At 51.1% G+C, this 19,956-nt stretch overlaps 1 protein-coding gene across 1 annotated transcript in view; it reads right to left on the bottom strand.

The window, feature by feature from the left end:
* Positions 1-18,956, bottom strand: part of DNAI1 (dynein axonemal intermediate chain 1) — a 73,685-nt gene extending 54,729 nt beyond the window's left edge. The window contains exons 1-13 of the mRNA XM_040420136.1: positions 18,897-18,956; positions 16,611-16,663; positions 16,408-16,455; positions 16,026-16,124; positions 14,693-14,773; positions 14,421-14,547; positions 13,965-14,035; positions 12,660-12,782; positions 12,486-12,545; positions 12,281-12,412; positions 11,949-12,033; positions 8,656-8,773; positions 4,151-4,194 (exon numbers count right to left, since the gene is read on the bottom strand). Of these exons, the coding sequence (XP_040276070.1) occupies positions 4,151-4,194; positions 8,656-8,773; positions 11,949-12,033; positions 12,281-12,412; positions 12,486-12,545; positions 12,660-12,782; positions 13,965-14,035; positions 14,421-14,547; positions 14,693-14,773; positions 16,026-16,124; positions 16,408-16,455; positions 16,611-16,631 (1,009 nt within the window). The 5' untranslated portion in view covers positions 16,632-16,663; positions 18,897-18,956. The remainder of the gene's footprint in view (positions 1-4,150; positions 4,195-8,655; positions 8,774-11,948; positions 12,034-12,280; positions 12,413-12,485; positions 12,546-12,659; positions 12,783-13,964; positions 14,036-14,420; positions 14,548-14,692; positions 14,774-16,025; positions 16,125-16,407; positions 16,456-16,610; positions 16,664-18,896) is intronic.
* Between the last annotated feature and the right edge of the window lie 1,000 nt (positions 18,957-19,956).

Raw genomic sequence — 19,956 nt, forward strand, 5'->3', positions numbered from 1 at the left:
GGGTTTATGTAGAGCTGCCATAATAAACCACGCCCCTGAGGAGCGCCTGCCCTGCTAGATCTGATAAAGGCACAGAAAGGGAGGCTACCCTGAGGAGATCACCAGGTACAGTGTAGTGTAGAGGAGATCACCGGGTACAGTGTACTGTAGAGGAGATCACCGGGTACAGTCTAGTGTAGAGGTGATCACCAGGTACAGTGTACTATAGAGGAGATCACCAGGTACAGTGTACTATAGAGGAGATCACCAGGTACAGTGTACTGTAGAGGAGATCACCGGGTACAGTCTAGTGTAGAGGAGATCACCGGGTACAGTCTAGTGTAGAGGAGATCACCGGGTACAGTCTAGTGTAGAGGAGATCACCGGGTACAGTCTAGTGTAGAGGAGATCACCGGGTACAGTCTAGTGTAGAGGAGATCACCGGGTACAGTCTAGTGTAGAGGAGATCACCGGGTACAGTCTAGTGTAGAGGAGATCACCAGGTACAATGTAGTGTAGAGGAGATCACCGGGTACAGTCTAGTGTAGAGGAGATCACCTGGTACAGTCTAGTGTAGAGGAGATCACCGGGTACAGTGTACTGTAGAGGAGATCACCAGGTACAGTCTAGTGTAGAGGTGATCACCAGGTACAGTGTACTGTAGAGGAGATCACCAGGTACAGTCTAGTGTAGAGGAGATCACCGGGTACAGTGTAGTGTAGAGGAGATCACCGGGTACAGTGTACTGTAGAGGAGATCACCAGGTACAGTCTAGTGTAGAGGAGATCACCGGGTACAGTCTAGTGTAGAGGAGATCACCGGGTACAGTGTACTGTAGAGGAGATCACCAGGTACAGTCTAGTGTAGAGGTGATCACCAGGTACAGTGTAGTGTAGAGGAGATCACCGGGTACAGTGTAGTGTAGAGGAGATCACCGGGTACAGTGTAGTGTAGAGGAGATCACCGGGTACAGTGTACTGTAGAGGAGATCACCAGGTACAGTCTAGTGTAGAGGAGATCACCGGGTACAGTGTACTATAGAGGAGATCACCAGGTACAGTGTACTGTAGAGGAGATCACCAGGTACAGTGTAGTGTAGAGGTGATCACCAGGTACAGTGTAGTGTAGAGGAGATCACCGGGTACAGTCTAGTGTAGAGGAGATCACCGGGTACAGTGTACTGTAGAGGAGATCACCAGGTACAGTCTAGTGTAGAGGTGATCACCAGGTACAGTGTACTATAGAGGAGATCACCAGGTACAGTGTACTATAGAGGAGATCACCAGGTACAGTGTAGTGTAGAGGAGATCACCGGGTACAGTCTAGTGTAGAGGAGATCACCTGGTACAGTCTAGTGTAGAGGAGATCACCGGGTACAGTCTAGTGTAGAGGAGATCACCTGGTACAGTCTAGTGTAGAGGAGATCACCGGGTACAGTGTACTGTAGAGGAGATCACCAGGTACAGTCTAGTGTAGAGGTGATCACCAGGTACAGTGTACTATAGAGGAGATCACCAGGTACAGTGTACTGTAGAGGAGATCACCGGGTACAGTCTAGTGTAGAGGAGATCACCTGGTACAGTCTAGTGTAGAGGAGATCACCTGGTACAGTGTACTGTAGAGGAGATCACCAGGTACAGTCTAGTGTAGAGGTGATCACCAGGTACAGTGTACTATAGAGGAGATCACCAGGTACAGTGTACTATAGAGGAGATCACCAGGTACAGTGTACTATAGAGGAGATCACCAGGTACAGTGTAGTGTAGAGGTGATCACCGGGTACAGTGTAGTGTAGAGGTGATCACCGGGTACAGTGTAGTGTAGAGGAGATCACCGGGTACAGTCTAGTGTAGAGGAGATCACCTGGTACAGTCTAGTGTAGAGGAGATCACCGGGTACAGTGTACTGTAGAGGAGATCACCAGGTACAGTCTAGTGTAGAGGTGATCACCAGGTACAGTGTACTATAGAGGAGATCACCAGGTACAGTGTACTGTAGAGGAGATCACCAGGTACAGTGTAGTGTAGAGGTGATCACCGGGTACAGTGTACTGTAGAGGAGATCACCAGGTACAGTGTACTGTAGAGGAGATCACCAGGTACAGTGTACTGTAGAGGAGATCACCAGGTACAGTGTACTGTAGAGGAGATCACCAGGTACAGTGTACTGTAGAGGAGATCACCAGGTACAGTGTAGTGTAGAGGTGATCACCAGGTACAGTGTAGTGTAGAGGAGATCACCAGGTACAGTGTACTGTAGAGGAGATCACCAGGTACAGTGTAGTGTAGAGGAGATCACCAGGTACAGTGTACTGTAGAGGGGATCACCAGGTACAGTGCAGTGTAGAGGTGATCACCAGGTACAGTGCAGTGTAGAGGAGATCACCAGGTACAGTGTAGTGTAGAGGAGATCACCAGGTACAGTGTACTGTAGAGGAGATCACCAGGTACAGTCTAGTGTAGAGGAGATCACAAGGTACAGTGCAGTGTAGAGGAGATCACCGGGTACAGTGCAGTGTAGATGTCAGCACCGGGTACAGAGAAGGACCCTCATTCCTGCAGCATTGCCTCATAGGTAGTAGACAGCTGTAAACTAGAACACATGGACTGGTCCAGTATCGACACCCGGTGGTCATTTGTAGGTACTGCCTCTGGTTCCCCAGTCCACTAGATATGCATGTGCACCAGTTTACTGCACACATACAGGAGAGCCGTGCCTGGAAGCATCAGATAGAAGGAGCACTGTCCAGCACCCCAGCACCCTCCTCTCAGGGCTGGATGTCCTGGGTGCAGAGGACCAGTCCTCGGTCTAATGCCGAGCTGTGAACCGGAGAGTGACCTCGATATGAAGCTGCGGTGTGTGTTATGGGGAGGGGGGGGTGAAGGTCAGCCCCACATCTACACAATGACACGCTGCAAAGATGGGAACAATGTGAACTCTCCCTTATTACTAATACTCACAGTGGCCCCTACTGGCACATCTGCTGCTATTTCCAGGGGCCACAACCAGCTGATACTTTAAACCCTCACACACTGACCCAGAGTTTCCCCATAACAGTGTCAGCCCCAGATATCTACAGTATCCCTATGATTAAGTGCCCACAGTGCCCCCATAATAGTGCCCTTACCACAGGGTCAGCCCCCGGTGTGTTTACTAATAACAGCAAATGTGCCCCCACAGTAGTGCCAGCTGGAGTACCATCTTCATCAATAGTGACGGAGTGCTCCATGAATACAGCCAGAAAGAGTGCCCCCTTAAAGGGAACCGGTCACTGGGATTTTGGGTATAGAGCAATACCCAGTCCCCATAGCTCTGTGTGCTTTTATTGTGTAAAAAAAAAAAAAAAGATTTGATACATATGCAAATTACCCTGAGAGAAGTCCTGTCCCGGACTCATCGCAGGGGCAGGACGGACTCATCGCAGGGGCAGGACGGACTCATCGCAGGGGCAGGACGGACTCATCGCAGGGGCAGGACGGACTCATCGCAGGGGCAGGACGGACTCATCGCAGGGGCAGGACGGACTCATCGCAGGGGCAGGACGGACTCATCGCAGGGGCAGGACGGACTCATCGCAGGGGCAGGACGGACTCATCGCAGGGGCAGGACGGACTCATCGCAGGGGCAGGACGGACTCATCGCAGGGGCAGGACGGACTCATCGCAGGGGCAGGACGGACTCATCGCAGGGGCAGGACGGACTCATCGCAGGGGCAGGACTTCTCTCAGGGTAATTTGCATATGTATCAAATTGTTTTTTTTACACAATAAAAGCACACAGAGCTATGGGGACTGGGTATTGCGGATGAGCTAGCGGCCATGTCCTCAGCTCTATACACAAAATCCCGGTGACAGGTTCCCTTTAACAGTGCCAGAGTGCACCCATAACAGTGACCCTATAACACTGTCCCGAGCTCCTCCAGATTTTCTGCCATTTTGCATCCTTCCCTCCATATGTCAGGACAATGCAGTATGGCCGCCAGTGATAGGGGGCGCTCAACACAGACCGCTCCCATCCCCCGTCACATGGCTGGGGAGAAGCTAACAGGGTTCCTCCTCTCCGTGGGCCATATAATATTACGGACCCATTGGAGGGTTAAAATCCGACTTAGATGGGACAATCTTACAATAATTGGGGGTTGTAGTTTCACTGTATCAGCCATAAGACTTACATGATCCATGTCCCACTGCAAACAGATCCTTGTACTTGGGATTCCTGTGAGGACAGAACAGAGATTGAAAGGGTTAATATGGCCATTAGGCACATGAAGAACATGTTCTGCCCCTCTCCTCAGCACTGCCCCCTGCTGGTTCACGGTCTCTGTAGACCAGCTATGACACCGACATGGCTGCGCCTCTGGACAATGCAGCCTGGAATTCCTCAGCATCGGGGTTGTTCCAAGGTGGACGGGACCTGCGAGACCACCCCAAATTGCAAGCCCCTCCAGACTCCTCCACGGGCAGTGGTGGTATAGTGAGTGATGCTGGTACAGGTGGTCGACATCTCCAGGGCCCATCACCTCGGGAGCCTCTGAACCTGAAGACCATGAGGAACATCTGTAATACATCATCTCTGAGGGCGCAGGGGCGACTACCATACAGGGGTCCCCAGCACACCGCGCACACTGGGGTAAGTAAGATGGGAGGCACTTCTATATTACAGAACAGCATGGAGGGGTCCATAAGCAGATCAGTGGTCCTCAACGGGCAGACTGTGGGGCATAGCTGTCCGCAACCCACAGATCTGCCCATGGGTGCAATGGAGGAGGACAGGTCTGCTATTAGGAACGGAGCTGCTGTCAGAGCCCAGCACATGAGGTCCTGATGTAAAGCAGCGCTGCCTGGAAGTGAAGAGGTCAGGATAGGTCCTCAGTATCTGACTGGTGGGGGGTCTGATACCTGGGACCCCCGCTGACCAGCTGGTGCTTGCAGTAGTACCGCAGCGCCATACATTGTACAGCAGCGGTGCTCAGTAATGAACTCAGGCCCAGTCACTTCTATGGGGCTGAGCTGCTCCTAGGTCATGTGACTGATGAACGTGACATCACTGGCCTAGGAAAAGCTGGAGAAGGCTGAAGCACTATGCTTTCTCAAATTACTGATAGCTGGGGGTCCCAGGTGTGGGACCCCCACCGATCAGATACTGATGACCTATCCAGAGGATAGGTCATCCGTAAAAAAAACACTTGTAAAACCCTTTAAATTAAAGGTTCTGGGGTCTGAATAAGTTTAGGGTTCTGGTCTGAGGTCTGAAAAATTGTTGGGGTCTGGTCTTACATATGTTTAAGTTTAGGATTCTGGTCAGGAGTCCAATTCATTTTAGGGATTAGTCCTGGGATCTATTTAATGTTGGCAGTCTGGTCTAAGGTTTTTTTAATTTTAGGGTTCTGGTCTGGGGTCTAAATGAGTTTAGGAGTCCTGGGGGGGGGTCTAAAAGAGTGAGTTTAGGGCTCTGGTCTGGGCTCCGAGTGAGTTTAGGGCTCTGGTCTGGGCTCCGAGTGAGTTTAGGGCTCTGGTCTGGGCTCCGAGTGAGTTTAGGGCTCTGGTCTGGGCTCCGAGTGAGTTTAGGGCTCTGGTCTGGGCTCCGACCGAGTTTAGGGCTCTGGTCTGGGCTCCGACCGAGTTTAGGGCTCTGGTCTGGGCTCCGACCGAGTTTAGGGCTCTGGTCTGGGCTCCGACCGAGTTTAGGGCTCTGGTCTGGGCTCCGACCGAGTTTAGGGCTCTGGTCTGGGCTCCGACCGAGTTTAGGGCTCTGGTCTGGGCTCCGACCGAGTTTAGGGCTCTGGTCTGGGCTCCGACCGAGTTTAGGGCTCTGGTCTGGGCTCCGAGCGAGTTTAGGGCTCTGGTCTGGGCTCCGAGCGAGTTTAGGGCTCTGGTCTGGGCTCCGAGCGAGTTTAGGGCTCTGGTCTGGGCTCCGAGCGAGTTTAGGGCTCTGGTCTGGGCTCCGAGCGAGTTTAGGGCTCTGGTCTGGGCTCCGAGCGAGTTTAGGGCTCTGGTCTGGGCTCCGAGCGAGTTTAGGGCTCTGAGCGAGTTTAGGGCTCTGGTCTGGGCTCCGAGCGAGTTTAGGGCTCTGGTCTGGGCTCCGAGCGAGTTTAGGGCTCTGGTCTGGGCTCCGAGCGAGTTTAGGGCTCTGGTCTGGGCTCCGAGTGAGTTTAGGGCTCTGGTCTGGGCTCCGAGTGAGTTTAGGGCTCTGGTCTGGGCTCCGAGTGAGTTTAGGGCTCTGGTCTGGGCTCCGAGTGAGTTTAGGGCTCTGGTCTGGGCTCCGAGTGAGTTTAGGGCTCTGGTCTGGGCTCTGAGTGAGTTTAGGGCTCTGATCTGGTTTTCCCACTAACATATTGTTCTCCCAAGTGTGTGACATGTTAACAGATGACGTCTTTACTTTTGCCTTCGGCTCGGACCCTCACCTGATGACAGACCCCCAGTAAGCGGACCTTTACTAAGTCGAGGCAATTAACCCTGTACTAGACACGGGTCTTGTCACACGTCAGGTGTACAGACACAAGTCGTGCATCCAGTGACTATATTACGGAGCCCATCACATAGCCTCACAGGTTATATGTAAATTACTGTTTGTTGCCTGCGTGGCTTATGGCTTAGAAATGCCATATGGCCAAAAATGAAAATATGGTAAAACCGCCGGTGATTCTTGGCTGCATGGCGCACTAATGCTACATGTTTACTGTCGTAGGTCCATGACTGCAGCTCCTGAGAGGCAGGAAGATGGCCTCCGCGGTACAGCCTCAGCATATCCTACAGCACGGCATTGTGGGAGATGCCGCATGCAGCAGATTAGCTGTACGGGGTGCGGCTGTCAGCACAGGGCAGATGGATTACAAGTGGTAGACACCAGAGCTGTGAATGCAGCTTTCAGTGTGACTAGAGTACAAGACAGGAGGATCAGCACACAATACACAGTAGTACTTGCAGCATTATATTCAGATTTCAATGTAAAGTTTATTTAAGAGGCTTAAGCCAATTTTGTTTTGTAACTTACTAATGCACTCTGTGCTGCAGTCCCCCAATTATCAAGATCTCTGCTTGCTTTCAGAGGATGAGACCCATCCTGACCACGTCCAGCTGACAGACCTGCAGTGCTAGTTATATAAAGAGCTTATAACAGGCCCATCAGCTGTATGCAGGACTAGGTCAGGAGGGGTTCTCCGGCTCTGGATGTGTAACACCCCAGAGTTGTGTTACTACACTCCTCTACTCCGCTACTGTCTTCTAAGAGCCTTTAGCTTATCTAAGCTGGAATGGATTATTCCAGCTTAGCTCCCCCTCTGTGGAGGTGTGGACTGTTCCCACATCCTACACCTTGGGTGGAGAAGGAAGTTAGAGTCAGTGTAGCCCACCCCCTGCTAGGGGTAGTGTGTGTGTGTGTGTGTGTGTGTATGTATGTATCTATCTATGTGTGTGGTTCCCCTGGATAGGGAAGAAAGCCAGGATCTTGTCTAGGCTGAGACATTGATCACAACCCCCAGCCTGAGCCCTGCAGCCTCAGCTGGATGACAAGACAGAAGACAATCTCCAGAGTTCCAGGACGACAGCATTCCCTGTGAGCCTATCTATCTGTGAGTAAAGTCCAGAGACCCAGGAGAAGCCATATTCCTCCTCAGCTAGTCAGTCCCCAGACAGCAAAAGATAGAGAGTGCAGAAGCCAAATTCCTGCCACAGCTACGAGCAGATGTCCTTTCCTGCAAGCTCCAGATCGATAGAGCAGAAGATTCATTCCTGCCAACCATTGCCAAAGCCTGCTGGGACCTAAGACCAAAGTTGTACCTTGCTTGGATGAAAGTTATCTTCAGTAAAGACAAGTTTAAACCTTAACCTAAAGGTCTGGACATCAATTTCTGCTGCAAAATTCTTCTATTACTCCTACTATCACTACACTCAATTTATTGCAAGTGAGCCAGGATCAAGGAGTCCAGCCGTACCAAGGTAGGAGACACCGTTATCACCACCACAGAGAGACATTATAGGCAATTACACCACTCTGGTCCTAACCTGGGGCATGAGTTATAAAACATCTTGGAAGGGCCCTGGGGTAGTACCCTGCAATTGACATAGACTGTCATCTACACCTGACCCAGCCATTGCATAGTTTGGCGTCAGCGTATCCTGCTCACTGCAGATGTAGATGTTTCCATTCAGTGACAACAAACATCTGCATAGGAAAGTACGATTTTAAAACAGAAAATTCTGCAGAACCTCATGATACAGACCGCAGATGCCGAGGAGCCTCGCAGTACCATTCCAGAGAGGTGGGAGGTTCATACCTATCAAGCGATCAGCAATGCTCTGAAGTCACATTTCTTCCTCAAAAAAAGAGGTTCTGCAGCAGCGTCTGTGTGCGTCGTCGGAGTGAATTTACATCTTGTGGTTATATCGATTTCCTCAAAGCTGCAGCAAAAATGCGTTATGGCCGCATCTTGGCATACCTGTACACATACCTGTGCTGTGCGCCAAGAACCACATGGCAAAACCGTGCATGGTTTTTACTGCAAATCACTGTAGGTTCACTTCACGCGGCACAAAATGCTACGCTCAGGGGCACAAAACAGCCTCATGGTCTAAAAACCTATAGGACATGTACCCGGAGCCATTCTGGAACCAGAGAACACGGAGAATCAGCCACTGCCTTCCCCAGGTACAAGACGAGTGTAATACCGGCACTCACCAGCAGAGGGCAGTGACTGCCAGCCGTTTGGCCTTCTCATACTGGAACCTCCACAGCGGCAGCAGCGTGCCCTCCTGCTCCCTGAACTCGTCTGCCACATCCTCAAAGTACTTGAAGTCTAGAGTGAAAAGAGGCAAGAAAATAATCACCGTCAGTGGAGCACGAGACTGTGTGTACCATGGATACAAAATCCTGCAGGCGACTACTTTTGATGCACAGATTATTAAGACTACTGCACCACTGGTTGTCGGATTTAATTTAAAAAAAGTATCTTTTAAGCCCTGCAATAACCTAAAATAGATCTGGGATGTGCTGGTATACAGTCCGTGACCGCTGCAGCCGAGCATGGTCCTCAGAGGTTGGCTGCAGCGGTCACTTGCTGTACACCCGTACGTCACAGCCAATCATTGTCTTTGGTGGTTGGTTGCTGAGGTCAGTGATTGGCTGCAGCGGTCATGTGCCATTTCCCAGCACGTCCCCAGCTGCAGACTGAAAATCTGCTGCAGCAAAATGGACAGGACAAGGGCCACAGAGAACGGCGCTGGACATAGGGGCGAGGATAAGGCGACTATTTTTTTAAAATTTTAGGCTATTGCAGGGTTAATGATCGCGGAGAACCCCTTTAACCATTTCTTTGGTTCACAGAACCCTTCATCTTTTTTGCAGTCCTCTAACCATCGTATAATGAAACCTTCTGCTTCGATTCCTTGTCATTTTCAAGACCTCTGCTTACAGTCAGTGAATGCGAACATTCTTGCTTACATCCAGAGGCCGAACCCTTCGTGGTCTAGTCGTGCTCACAGGGCCGAGGACAGGACATAAGAAAGGTTTGTGCTGCTACTGGGCCCATTGTAACAACCCAGTATAAACACTACTACTCCCACTATCCAACACAGAAAATTCCGGAGGTATATACAATGCAGCCAGAAAGTCTTTCACTTTTTCACATTTTGTTAAGTTGCTCCTTTCAAGTTTCCCTCCATCAATCTGCCCTCAGTCCCCCGTAATGAGGAAGTGAGAACAGAATAGTAGAAATATTTGCAAATTTATTAAAAATGAAAAACTAATTAAATAATTAAAACTAATTTAGCTCTGGGGCCTCCCATTTCTCTCCTGTAGTAAATTCAGGTGATTGGAGAAGATTTGAAAGGACGCGGCCCGGTCTATATAAGGTCTAACAGCTGACCATGCAGATCAGAGCAAAAGCCAAGCCATGAGGAGCAGAGAACTGCCTGTAGAGCTCGGAGACAGGATTGTGTGAAGGCTCAGATCTGGAGAAGGGGACAAAAAAGGTCAATTGCACTGAAAGTTCTAAAAGCACAGTGTCCTCCATAATTCTTACATGGAAGAAGAATCACCAGGAACCTTCCTAGAGCGGGCCACCCCACCAAACTGAGTAATTGGGGGAGAAGGGGCTTGGTAAGAGAGGTGAGCTCCAAAGATACTGTGTATAGATGGAATATACACACACAGATACCACCAATATGGGCTTTATGCCAGAGTGGCCAGAACGAAGCCTCTTTTCAGTAAGAGACACATGAAAGCCGTCTGGAGTTTGCAAAAAAAAAAAAAAAAAACGGAGAAAGAAGATTCTCTGGTCTAATGGAACCAGGACTAAACTTTTTGGTCTTAATTCTAAGCGTTATGTCTGAAGGAAACCAGGCGCCGCTCATCACCTGCCCAATACCATCCCTACAGTGAAGCATGGTGATGGCAGCATCATCCTGGGGGGACAGGGAGACTGGTCAGGGTGGGGGGAAAGCTGAATGGAGCAAAGTACAGAGATATTTTTAGTGAGAACCAGATCCAGAGCTCTGGACCTCAGACTGGGCCGAAGGTTCTCCTTCCAACAAGACAATGACCCAAAGCACACGGCCAGGACAACACAGGAGAGGCTTAGGGACAACTCTGTCCTTGAGTGGCCTAGAGTCCTGAACCCAATGGAACATCTCTGGAGAAACCTGAAAATGGCCGTCCACCGATGGCCCCCATCCAACCTGACAGAGCTGGAGAGGATCTGCAGAGAAGAAGAAAATCCCCAAATCCAGGTGTAAACCTTGTGGCCTCATCTCCAAGAAGACTGGAGGCCGGAATCACTGCCAGAGGGGCTTCAGCTACGTCCCGAGTAAAAGGGGGTGAAGTCTCACGTCCCGAGTAAAAGGGGGTGAAGTCTCACGTCCCGAGTAAAAGGGGGTGAAGTCTCACGTCCCGAGTAAAAGGGGGTGAAGTCTCACGTCCCGAGTAAAAGGGGGTGAAGTCTCACGTCCCGAGTAAAAGGGGGTGAAGTCTCACGTCCCGAGTAAAAGGGGGTGAAGTCTCACGTCCCGAGTAAAAGGGGCTGAAGTCTCACGTCCCGAGTAAAAGGGGCTGAAGTCTCACGTCCCGAGTAAAAGGGGCTGAAGTCTCACGTCCCGAGTAAAAGGGGCTGAAGTCTCACGTCCCGAGTAAAAGGGGCTGAAGTCTCACGTCCCGAGTAAAAGGGGCTGAAGTCTCACGTCCCGAGTAAAAGGGGCTGAAGTCTCACGTCCCGAGTAAAAGGGGCTGAAGTCTCACGTCCCGAGTAAAAGGGGCTGAAGTCTCACGTCCCGAGTAAAAGGGGGTGAAGTCTCACGTCCCGAGTAAAAGGGGGTGAAGTCTCACGTCCCGAGTAAAAGGGGCTGAAGTCTCACGTCCCGAGTAAAAGGGGCTGAAGTCTCACGTCCCGAGTAAAAGGGGCTGAAGTCTCACGTCCCGAGTAAAAGGGGCTGAAGTCTCACGTCCCGAGTAAAAGGGGCTGAAGTCTCACGTCCCGAGTAAAAGGGGCTGAAGTCTCACGTCCCGAGTAAAAGGGGCTGAAGTCTCACGTCCCGAGTAAAAGGGGGTGAAGCCTCACGTCCCGAGTAAAAGGGGCTGAAGACTTACGTCCCGAGTAAAAGGGGGTGAAGCCTCACGTCCCGAGTAAAAGGGGCTGAAGCCTCACGTCCCGAGTAAAAGGGGGTGAAGCCTCACGTCCCGAGTAAAAGGGGCTGAAGACTTACGTCCCGGGTAAAGGGTGTGAAGACTTATGTCCACGCAACATAAAAATTTTCCTTTTCAATAAATTAGTGAAGATTTCTGCCATACTCCCTTTCTCATTATGGGGGAATTTGCAGCACAAGGAGCAAGAGAACAAAATGTGAGGAAAGTGAAGGGGCTGAAGACTTTCCCAATGCACTGTATGTATAGATTTACTATAGCACATTTGTCACGGTTTTGTGTGTTATTACAGTGTATTACGCACCAGTGCTGTACGTGATGTATTGTGCACTCCATACCTTGTGTGACGTCATCAAATGTGTTCTGATTCACCATACGCTCCATTATTTTACTGGATTTTTCCACCCTGGTGATGTCATCGCTCTACTCCGTGATAAGAGAAAGAGACTTTAGTATATTATGGTGCAGAAGCAGAGAGTGCAGGGGTATAAGGTGCGCAGGTCAGGTCCTCAGGCTGTACATACCCAACATCAGCTAGAACCTATTCTAGTCTATAGGACTATACAACATGTCGATCTGACAATGGGTGGACATCAGAAGGCAGGCCCAGCTGTGTGCGTACCAAGGTATCCCCTCTACCCACATGTGCTGTGGGGGTCCCGTGTCTCACCTGAGACTCTGAGGCTGGCACCTTCCTCCTGGACTGGAGCTCGTCCTCCTTCTTAGAGACAGGAGCTTTCTGCTTCTCCTTCAGCTTCTCCTGTTTCTGCAGCTCCTCAATGTAAGCATCATAGATGTCCCACTGAAAGATGGAGAAGCGACATAAGGGAGGGCAACACCCACCTGATCTACAGACTAGTGGTATATCTCTGTACCTGATTGGCGGTGCTGGAGAACGTGGCTCGCGGAGGAGGTTCTGTCTGGGAGGCTCTTTCCTGGGACAGAACACATAACTTATTACTGAGCAGACCCTCTATGGTGACCCCTGGGGCGCTTTATCCTCCCCTCCATCAGACATGAGACACACAGGACGTGGACGTGGCACTTACTCTCAGGGGGTTGTTGTACGTCTGTGAGGCTCTCTCGCTGAAGTTGAACTGGTTGGTCAGTTTACGCTCCTTTCTGGTTTTGGCGGAAAGTTCTTCACCCTCAGTCCCATCATCACCGGTGCCCTGAGGACATCATTACATAGACAATGTGTGCCCGCCATCACCACGCACACAAGAAGAGTCGGTACTGGATATTATATATATATATATATATATATATATATATATAGCATAAAGTTCTGCAGCAGCTGAGGTTCGTATTCTGAGGTTCTGCAGCTGCGGTGCATTAGGAGGTTCTGCAGCAGCTCAGGTGTGCAATATGAGGTTCTGCAGCAGCTCAGGTGTGCATTATGAGGTTCTGCAGCAGCTCAGGTGTGCATCAGGAGGTTCTGCAGCAGCTCAGGTGTGCATCAGGAGGTTCTGCAGCAGCTCAGGTGTGCATCAGGAGGTTCTGCAGCAGCTCAGGTGTGCATTAGGAGGTTCTGCAGCAGCTCAGGTGTGCATTAGGAGGTTCTGCAGCAGCTCAGGTGTGCAATATGAGGTTCTGCAGCTGCCGAGGCTTACATTATGATGTTCTGCAGCAGCTCAGGTGTGCAATATGAGGTTCTGCAGCAGCTCAGGTGTGCATTAGGAGGTTCTGCAGCAGCTCAGGTGTGCATTAGGAGGTTCTGCAGCAGCTCAGGTGTGCATTAGGAGGTTCTGCAGCAGCTCAGGTGTGCATTAGGAGGTTCTGCAGCAGCTCAGGTGTGCAATATGAGGTTCTGCAGCTGCCGAGGCTTACATTATGATGTTCTGCAGCAGCTCAGGTGTGCAATATGAGGTTCTGCAGCAGCTCAGGTGTGCATTAGGAGGTTCTGCAGCAGCTCAGGTGTGCATTAGGAGGTTCTGCAGCGGCTCAGGTGTGCATTGGGAGGTTCTGCAGCAGCTCAGGTGTGCATTAGGAGGTTCTGCAGCAGCTCAGGTGTGCATTATGAGGTTCTGCAGCAGCTCAGGTGTGCATTAGGAGGTTCTGCAGCAGCTCAGGTGTGCATTAGGAGGTTCTGCAGCAGCTCAGGTGTGCATTAATTAGGAGGTTCTGCAGCAGCTCAGGTGTTCATTATGAGGTTCTGCAGCAGCTCAGGTGTGCATTAGGAGGTTCTGCAGCAGCTCAGGTGTGCATTAGGAAGTTCTGCAGCAGCTCAGGTGTGCATTAGGAGGTTCTGCAGCAGCTCAGGTGTGCATTAGGAGGTTCTGCAGCAGCTCAGGTGTGCATTAGGAGGTTCTGCAGCAGCTCAGGTGGTGTGGACAGATAGAAGTATACAGTACCACAGACTCAGCTCTCGCGTCCTTGATGGCTTCTCTGTCTCCAGCCTCAGCGGAGTCACTTGGCAGCGTCTCTGTGGAAGGCAGGAGAATATAATCTACCTCTAATAATGAGCAGATCCCATCATATCAGGTACAAGAAACAATACTGGATTATATCCTAGAGGAGCAGATATCAGTGCTGCCCCCTACAGGTCCTACACTGGGTGCAATACATATACTGGTGCTGTGCTTATCTATTCACCCCGTCTGTGCATGTGGACATCATAGAGGGGGCCTCCTGCTCAGGACCTCCATGACCTGTACGTTGTGGGGGTACGAGATGCCCATGGATCACACTGTAGTCCTTGATTTCTCTTGCACCGTCCACTGCTTCTCTCATCAGCTATGTGTCGGGTGTATGAGGATGAGAAGTCCATCTTCCCCACAGAGACCCTGAGGTCCTGGGCCCATCCTTACCATCAATGACCCCCATCCTCGCCCGCTGTCTCCGCGCCTCATCCGAGTCTTTATGTAACATGTTCCCGTCCAGGGAGAAGTGCACGGCCAGCTGGTCCACGATGCTGATGGGTTTGTAGGCCCGATCCTGCACAGAATGAAGCCGCAGGTTACCGTACATATACCGTATACAGTGTGAGGAGGGGGCAGGGAGACCGCGCTCTATACGATAGGGTGCCGGATGACCGGATGCTACATCCATTACACCGTATCCGCAGGTTACCGCCACTCACCTTGAAGCTGTATCTGACGATGTTCTGCGGAGCGTGCGGATTATTGGCGGTCAGGATACGAGTGAACTCTTCCTTCATCTCCTGTGAAGATACAGAGCCCCTGATAAGTGTGGGGGCCGCGCGGTTCTAGAGCGGCGTCCAGCGGAGAACACTGAATAATTCACAGAACCCATCTGCTCTATAACTAGAAGAGAAGCGTGAACCCCTGGGGGACAATCCCGCCACGCTGCTCTCTCCTGATGGGGAAGGTGTATACAGTATACATGGAGCAGGGCGAATAATCGCCCTCTGCCTCCTTTCTGCCCCCTGGATGTCTCGCTCGGCACTTCTACACTCTCTGGTCGCTGGGGCTCCTCAGGCTGCAGTGCTGTCTATTATCTACTAGAGGTCTCTGCCACATGTCTCAGCGGTCTACTGACAGTAAATGCTGTCTGTCCCCGGCATCAATCAGTGGTCTGTGATCAGATGTCTCTGCTACCATCTGGTAGTCTCTACTGGTAGTCAGATGTCTCTACTGCCTGTCTCTGAACTGTATTGGATTCAGACCCTAGCCCTGATCATTTCTTCCAGACTACTGCACTCATCGGGAGCCCCCCCCCCCCCCCCCCGACTACAGCCCTCATCGGGAGGCCCCCCCCCGACTACTGCACTCATCGGGAGGCCCCCCCCCCCCCCGACTACTGCACTCATCGGGAGCCCCCCCCCCAGACTACTGCACTCATCGGGAGGCCCCCCCCTCGACTACTGCACTCATCGGGAGGCCCCCCCCCGACTACTGCACTCATCGGGAGGCCCCCCCCCCCCGACTACTGCACTCATCGGGAGCCCCCCCCCAGACTACTGCACTCATCGGGAGCCCCCCCCCAGACTACTGCACTCATCGGGAGCCCCCCCCCCCAGACTACTGCACTCATCGGGAGGCCCCCCCCCCCCCCGACTACTGCACTCATCGGGAGCCCCCCCCCCCCAGACTACTGCACTCATCGGGAGGCCCCCCCCCCCCTCGACTACTGCACTCATCGGGAGGCCCCCCCCCCCCGACTACTGCACTCATCGGGGGGCCCCCCCCCCCCGACTACTGCACTCATCGGGAGCCCCCCCCCCCCCAGACTACTGCACTCATCGGGAGCCCCCCCAGACTACTGCACTCATCGGGAGCCCCCCCCCCCCCCAGACTACTGCACTCATCGGGAGCCCCCCCCCCCAGACTACTGCACTCATCGGGAGCCCCCCCCCCCCCAGATGAGCTTGTGACGTCTCCCCTCCAGCAGGCTGCAGTATACACCCGGCTTCTAGTCGGCACCTCCATCTCTACAGTAAGGGTCATACTCACGGCCTCGGATAACTCCAGCTGGTCGGGTGGCTTCACCAGGGTCTTGGCCTGCGTCCACTCATCAGCTCCGTCTCCCATGTCTGTGGAGTCATCTTCATCCTGACATATGAAGGCATCATCAATGGAGGACAGTGAGATGAAGAGTCCAGAGCAGGACAGGGGACACAGACTGTATACAGCTCTGGAGGTCAATACTGCATCCAGATGAGAGGGGGGCAAGCGCCACCCCTGTCCACAGGTTGTGTTGGGTATGGCAGACCAGTCTTATTCACTTCAATGGAGCTGGAACTGCAATACCCCCTTATATCCTTATTGATCACACTGTATAACAGCCACAGCGCCCAGTACAGCAGCACCCAGGACTACACCAACATGTCCTCACCCTTCTCCTGGTAATGGCCTTCAGCGGCTTGGAGACAGGAGCAACACCCTAAAGAGGCAGGAAACAGTCGAGAGTCACTAGGTAGGTAGTATGGGGGGTAAGATACACATGGGGGATGGTCTACAGGTGGATTAAAGTTATTCATGAAAGTTGGGGGCTTCTGGGTGGGTGCAAGCAGGGACTGGTACACACTGGCCCCTTACCTGTTTGGCTCTGGTCGGCATGGTAACTGTCGGTCTCTGTACGGACAATCAATCTAAATATAAGAGAAAAACTGAGGATCCATTGAAATAATTTGTCAAAACATAAAAAATAAAAAAAATAAAAAGGTACTTCCGAGAAGATTTCAAAATGTGAACATGCAACGTGCCCCCCCCCCCCCCCCCCCAAACACACAGTCTCACTCCACGTGTCCCACATTTACCTGAAGATTTCAGGGAGTCCCATTAGGGTCTGCAGTTTCCTCTGATATTGTATACGGGGGTATACATAGAGTAGGGGCTGTACACAGGGTATGCATATAGTAGGGGCTGTACACAGGGTATGCATATAGTAGGGGATGTACACAGGGTATGCATATAGTAGGGGCTGTACACGGGGGTATGCATATAGTAGGGGCTGTACACGGGGGTATGCATATAGTAGGGGCTGTACACGGGGGTATGCATATAGTAGGGGCTGTACACGGGGGTATGCATATAGTAGGGGCTGTATACGGGGTTATACATATAGTAGGGGCTGTATACGGGGTTATACATATAGTAGGGGCTGTATACGGGGTTATACATATAGTAGGGGCTGTATACGGGGGTATACATATAGTAGGGGCTGTATACGGGGGTATACATATAGTAGGGGCTGTATACGGGGGTATACATATAGTAGGGGCTGTATACAGGGGTATACATATAGTAGGGGCTGTATACAGGGGTATACATATAGTATGGGCTGTATACAGGGGTATACATATAGTAGGGGCTGTATACAGGGGTATACATATAGTAGGGGCTGTATACGGGGTATACATATAGTAGAGGCTGTATACGGGGGTATGCATATAGTAGGGGCTGTATACAGGGGTATGCATATAGTAGAGGCTGTATACGGGGTATACATATAGTAGGGGCTGTATACGGGGGTATGCATATAGTAGGGGCTGTATACAGGGGTATGCATATAGTAGAGGCTGTATACGGGGTATACATATAGTAGGGGCTGTATACGGGGGTATGCATATAGTAGGGGCTGTATACGGGGGTATACATATAGTAGGGGCTGTACACGGGGGTATACATATAGTAGGGGCTGTATACGGGGTATACATATAGTAGGGGCTGTATACGGGGTATACATATAGTAGGGGCTGTACACGGTGTATACATATAGTAGGGGCTGTACACGGGGTATACATAAAGTAGGGGCTGCATATGGGGGTATACATATAGTAGGGGCTGTACACGGGGTATACATATAGTAGGGGCTGTACACGGTGTATACATATAGTAGGGGCTGTACACGGGGTATACATATAGTAGGGGCTGTATATGGGGGTATACATATAGTAGGGGCTGTATATGGGGGTATACATATAGTAGGGGCTGTACACGGGGTATACATATAGTAGGGGCTGTACACGGTGTATACATATAGTAGGGGCTGTATACGGGGTATACATATAGTAGGGGCTGTATACGGGGTATACATATAGTAGGGGCTGTATACGGGGTATACATATAGTAGGGGCTGTATACAGGGGTATGCATATAGTAGAGGCTGTATACGGGGTATACATATAGTAGGGGCTGTATACGGGGGTATGCATATAGTAGGGGCTGTATACGGGGGTATACATATGGTAGGGGCTGTACACGGGGGTATACATATAGTAGGGGCTGTATACGGGGTATACATATAGTAGGGGCTGTATACGGGGTATACATATAGTAGGGGCTGTACACGGGGTATACATAAAGTAGGGGCTGTATATGGGGGTATACATATAGTAGGGGCTGTACACGGGGTATACATATAGTAGGGGCTGTACACGGTGTATACATATAGTAGGGGCTGTACACGGGGTATACATATAGTAGGGGCTGTACACGGGGTATACATATAGTAGGGGCTGTACACGGTGTATACATATAGTAGGGGCTGTACACGGGGTATATATAAAGTAGGGGCTGTATACGGGGTATACATATAGTAGGGGCTGTACACGGGGTATACATATAGTAGGGGCTGTATACGGGGTATACATATAGTAGGGGCTGTATACGGGGTATACATATAGTAGGGGCTGTATACGGGGTATACATATAGTAGGGGCTGTATACGGGGTTATGCAGATTCCAGGTGACAGGTGCGGTATATGCACTGGTGATGTACACAGAATACACCTGTAGCACAGGTGACACGCGAGGCCCCGCACATATAACACAGAAGATACAATGGAACATTTTATAATAACCTACAAAGGAATAATTTACCTGCGAACGCGCTGTCCCCCCGACCGGAAGTTGATATGTGGTTGCTAGGACACAGCGTGCTCGTTCAACATGTGACCGGAAGTTTATACCTGGTTGCTAGGACACGGCGAAGCGCTTAGCTGCCAGTAACACTAGGTGAAGGCGGAACGTGGGTGGAGCCCTGATCATGTGACGAGGAATGACGGACGTGATTGGTCAGAGCGGTTACCGTGGAGACCACGTTACACGCTCACATAGAGTCTGCCTGCAGTCACCTGTAACCCCATACACCCTCGTGTTACATGTTTCATATCTGTTTCAATGGCGCAGAAATAATAGGGGGAGTTTTAATAGTTTATATTTTATGACTCTTCTCCTCCTTTGCTGCTTCTATATTGTTATAATTAGGATATGAGAAGGTCAACTTCGGGCACCCTCCTTCCATAACAGGGCCCAAGGTCCGAGTACTTCTGGTGGAGGCCCCTGGAAGGTGCATGTCTCCAGTGGAGTCCACTAACCTTGTAGTGAAGAGAGCTGGATACTGCCACACTGCTACCATTGAAGTCAATGGGAGTAGCGCTGCAGTGACAAGCTCCGTCCACTACAAAGTAGATGGCGCTGTCGGCATCTGAAGTTATAGGCAAAAAGCCGGTCCTGGGGGAGAGAGGTGTCAGATCCCCACCAATCGGCCTGTGATGGCCTATCCAGACGGGGCTCAATGCAGGGCCGGTGCAAGGATTTTTGCCGCCCTAGGCAAGATAAAAATTGCCGCCCCCCCTTATCAGATGATCTGCCCATATCATGACATCACATATGTTCCACCCCTTTCTCAGCTTTTAAATAAAAAGAACTGCTAGGTTTCCCTTAGGGTTAATCCAGCTTCTTGTAGCTGTCTTTATTTGCGGAACGGAATTGCGGACCCACACATTTCTATGGGGCCCCGCAATTCCGATCCGGAAAAAAATAGAACATGTCCTATTCTTGTCTGCAATAGCGGACAAGAATAGACATATTCTGTTAGTGCCGGCAATGTGCGGTCCGCAAAATGCGTAACGCACATTGCTGCTGTCCGTGTTTTGCG

The sequence above is a fragment of the Bufo bufo genome, chromosome 2 (genome assembly GCF_905171765.1).
Source record: "Bufo bufo chromosome 2, aBufBuf1.1, whole genome shotgun sequence".
In the NCBI taxonomy this organism is placed as follows: domain Eukaryota; kingdom Metazoa; phylum Chordata; class Amphibia; order Anura; family Bufonidae; genus Bufo; species Bufo bufo.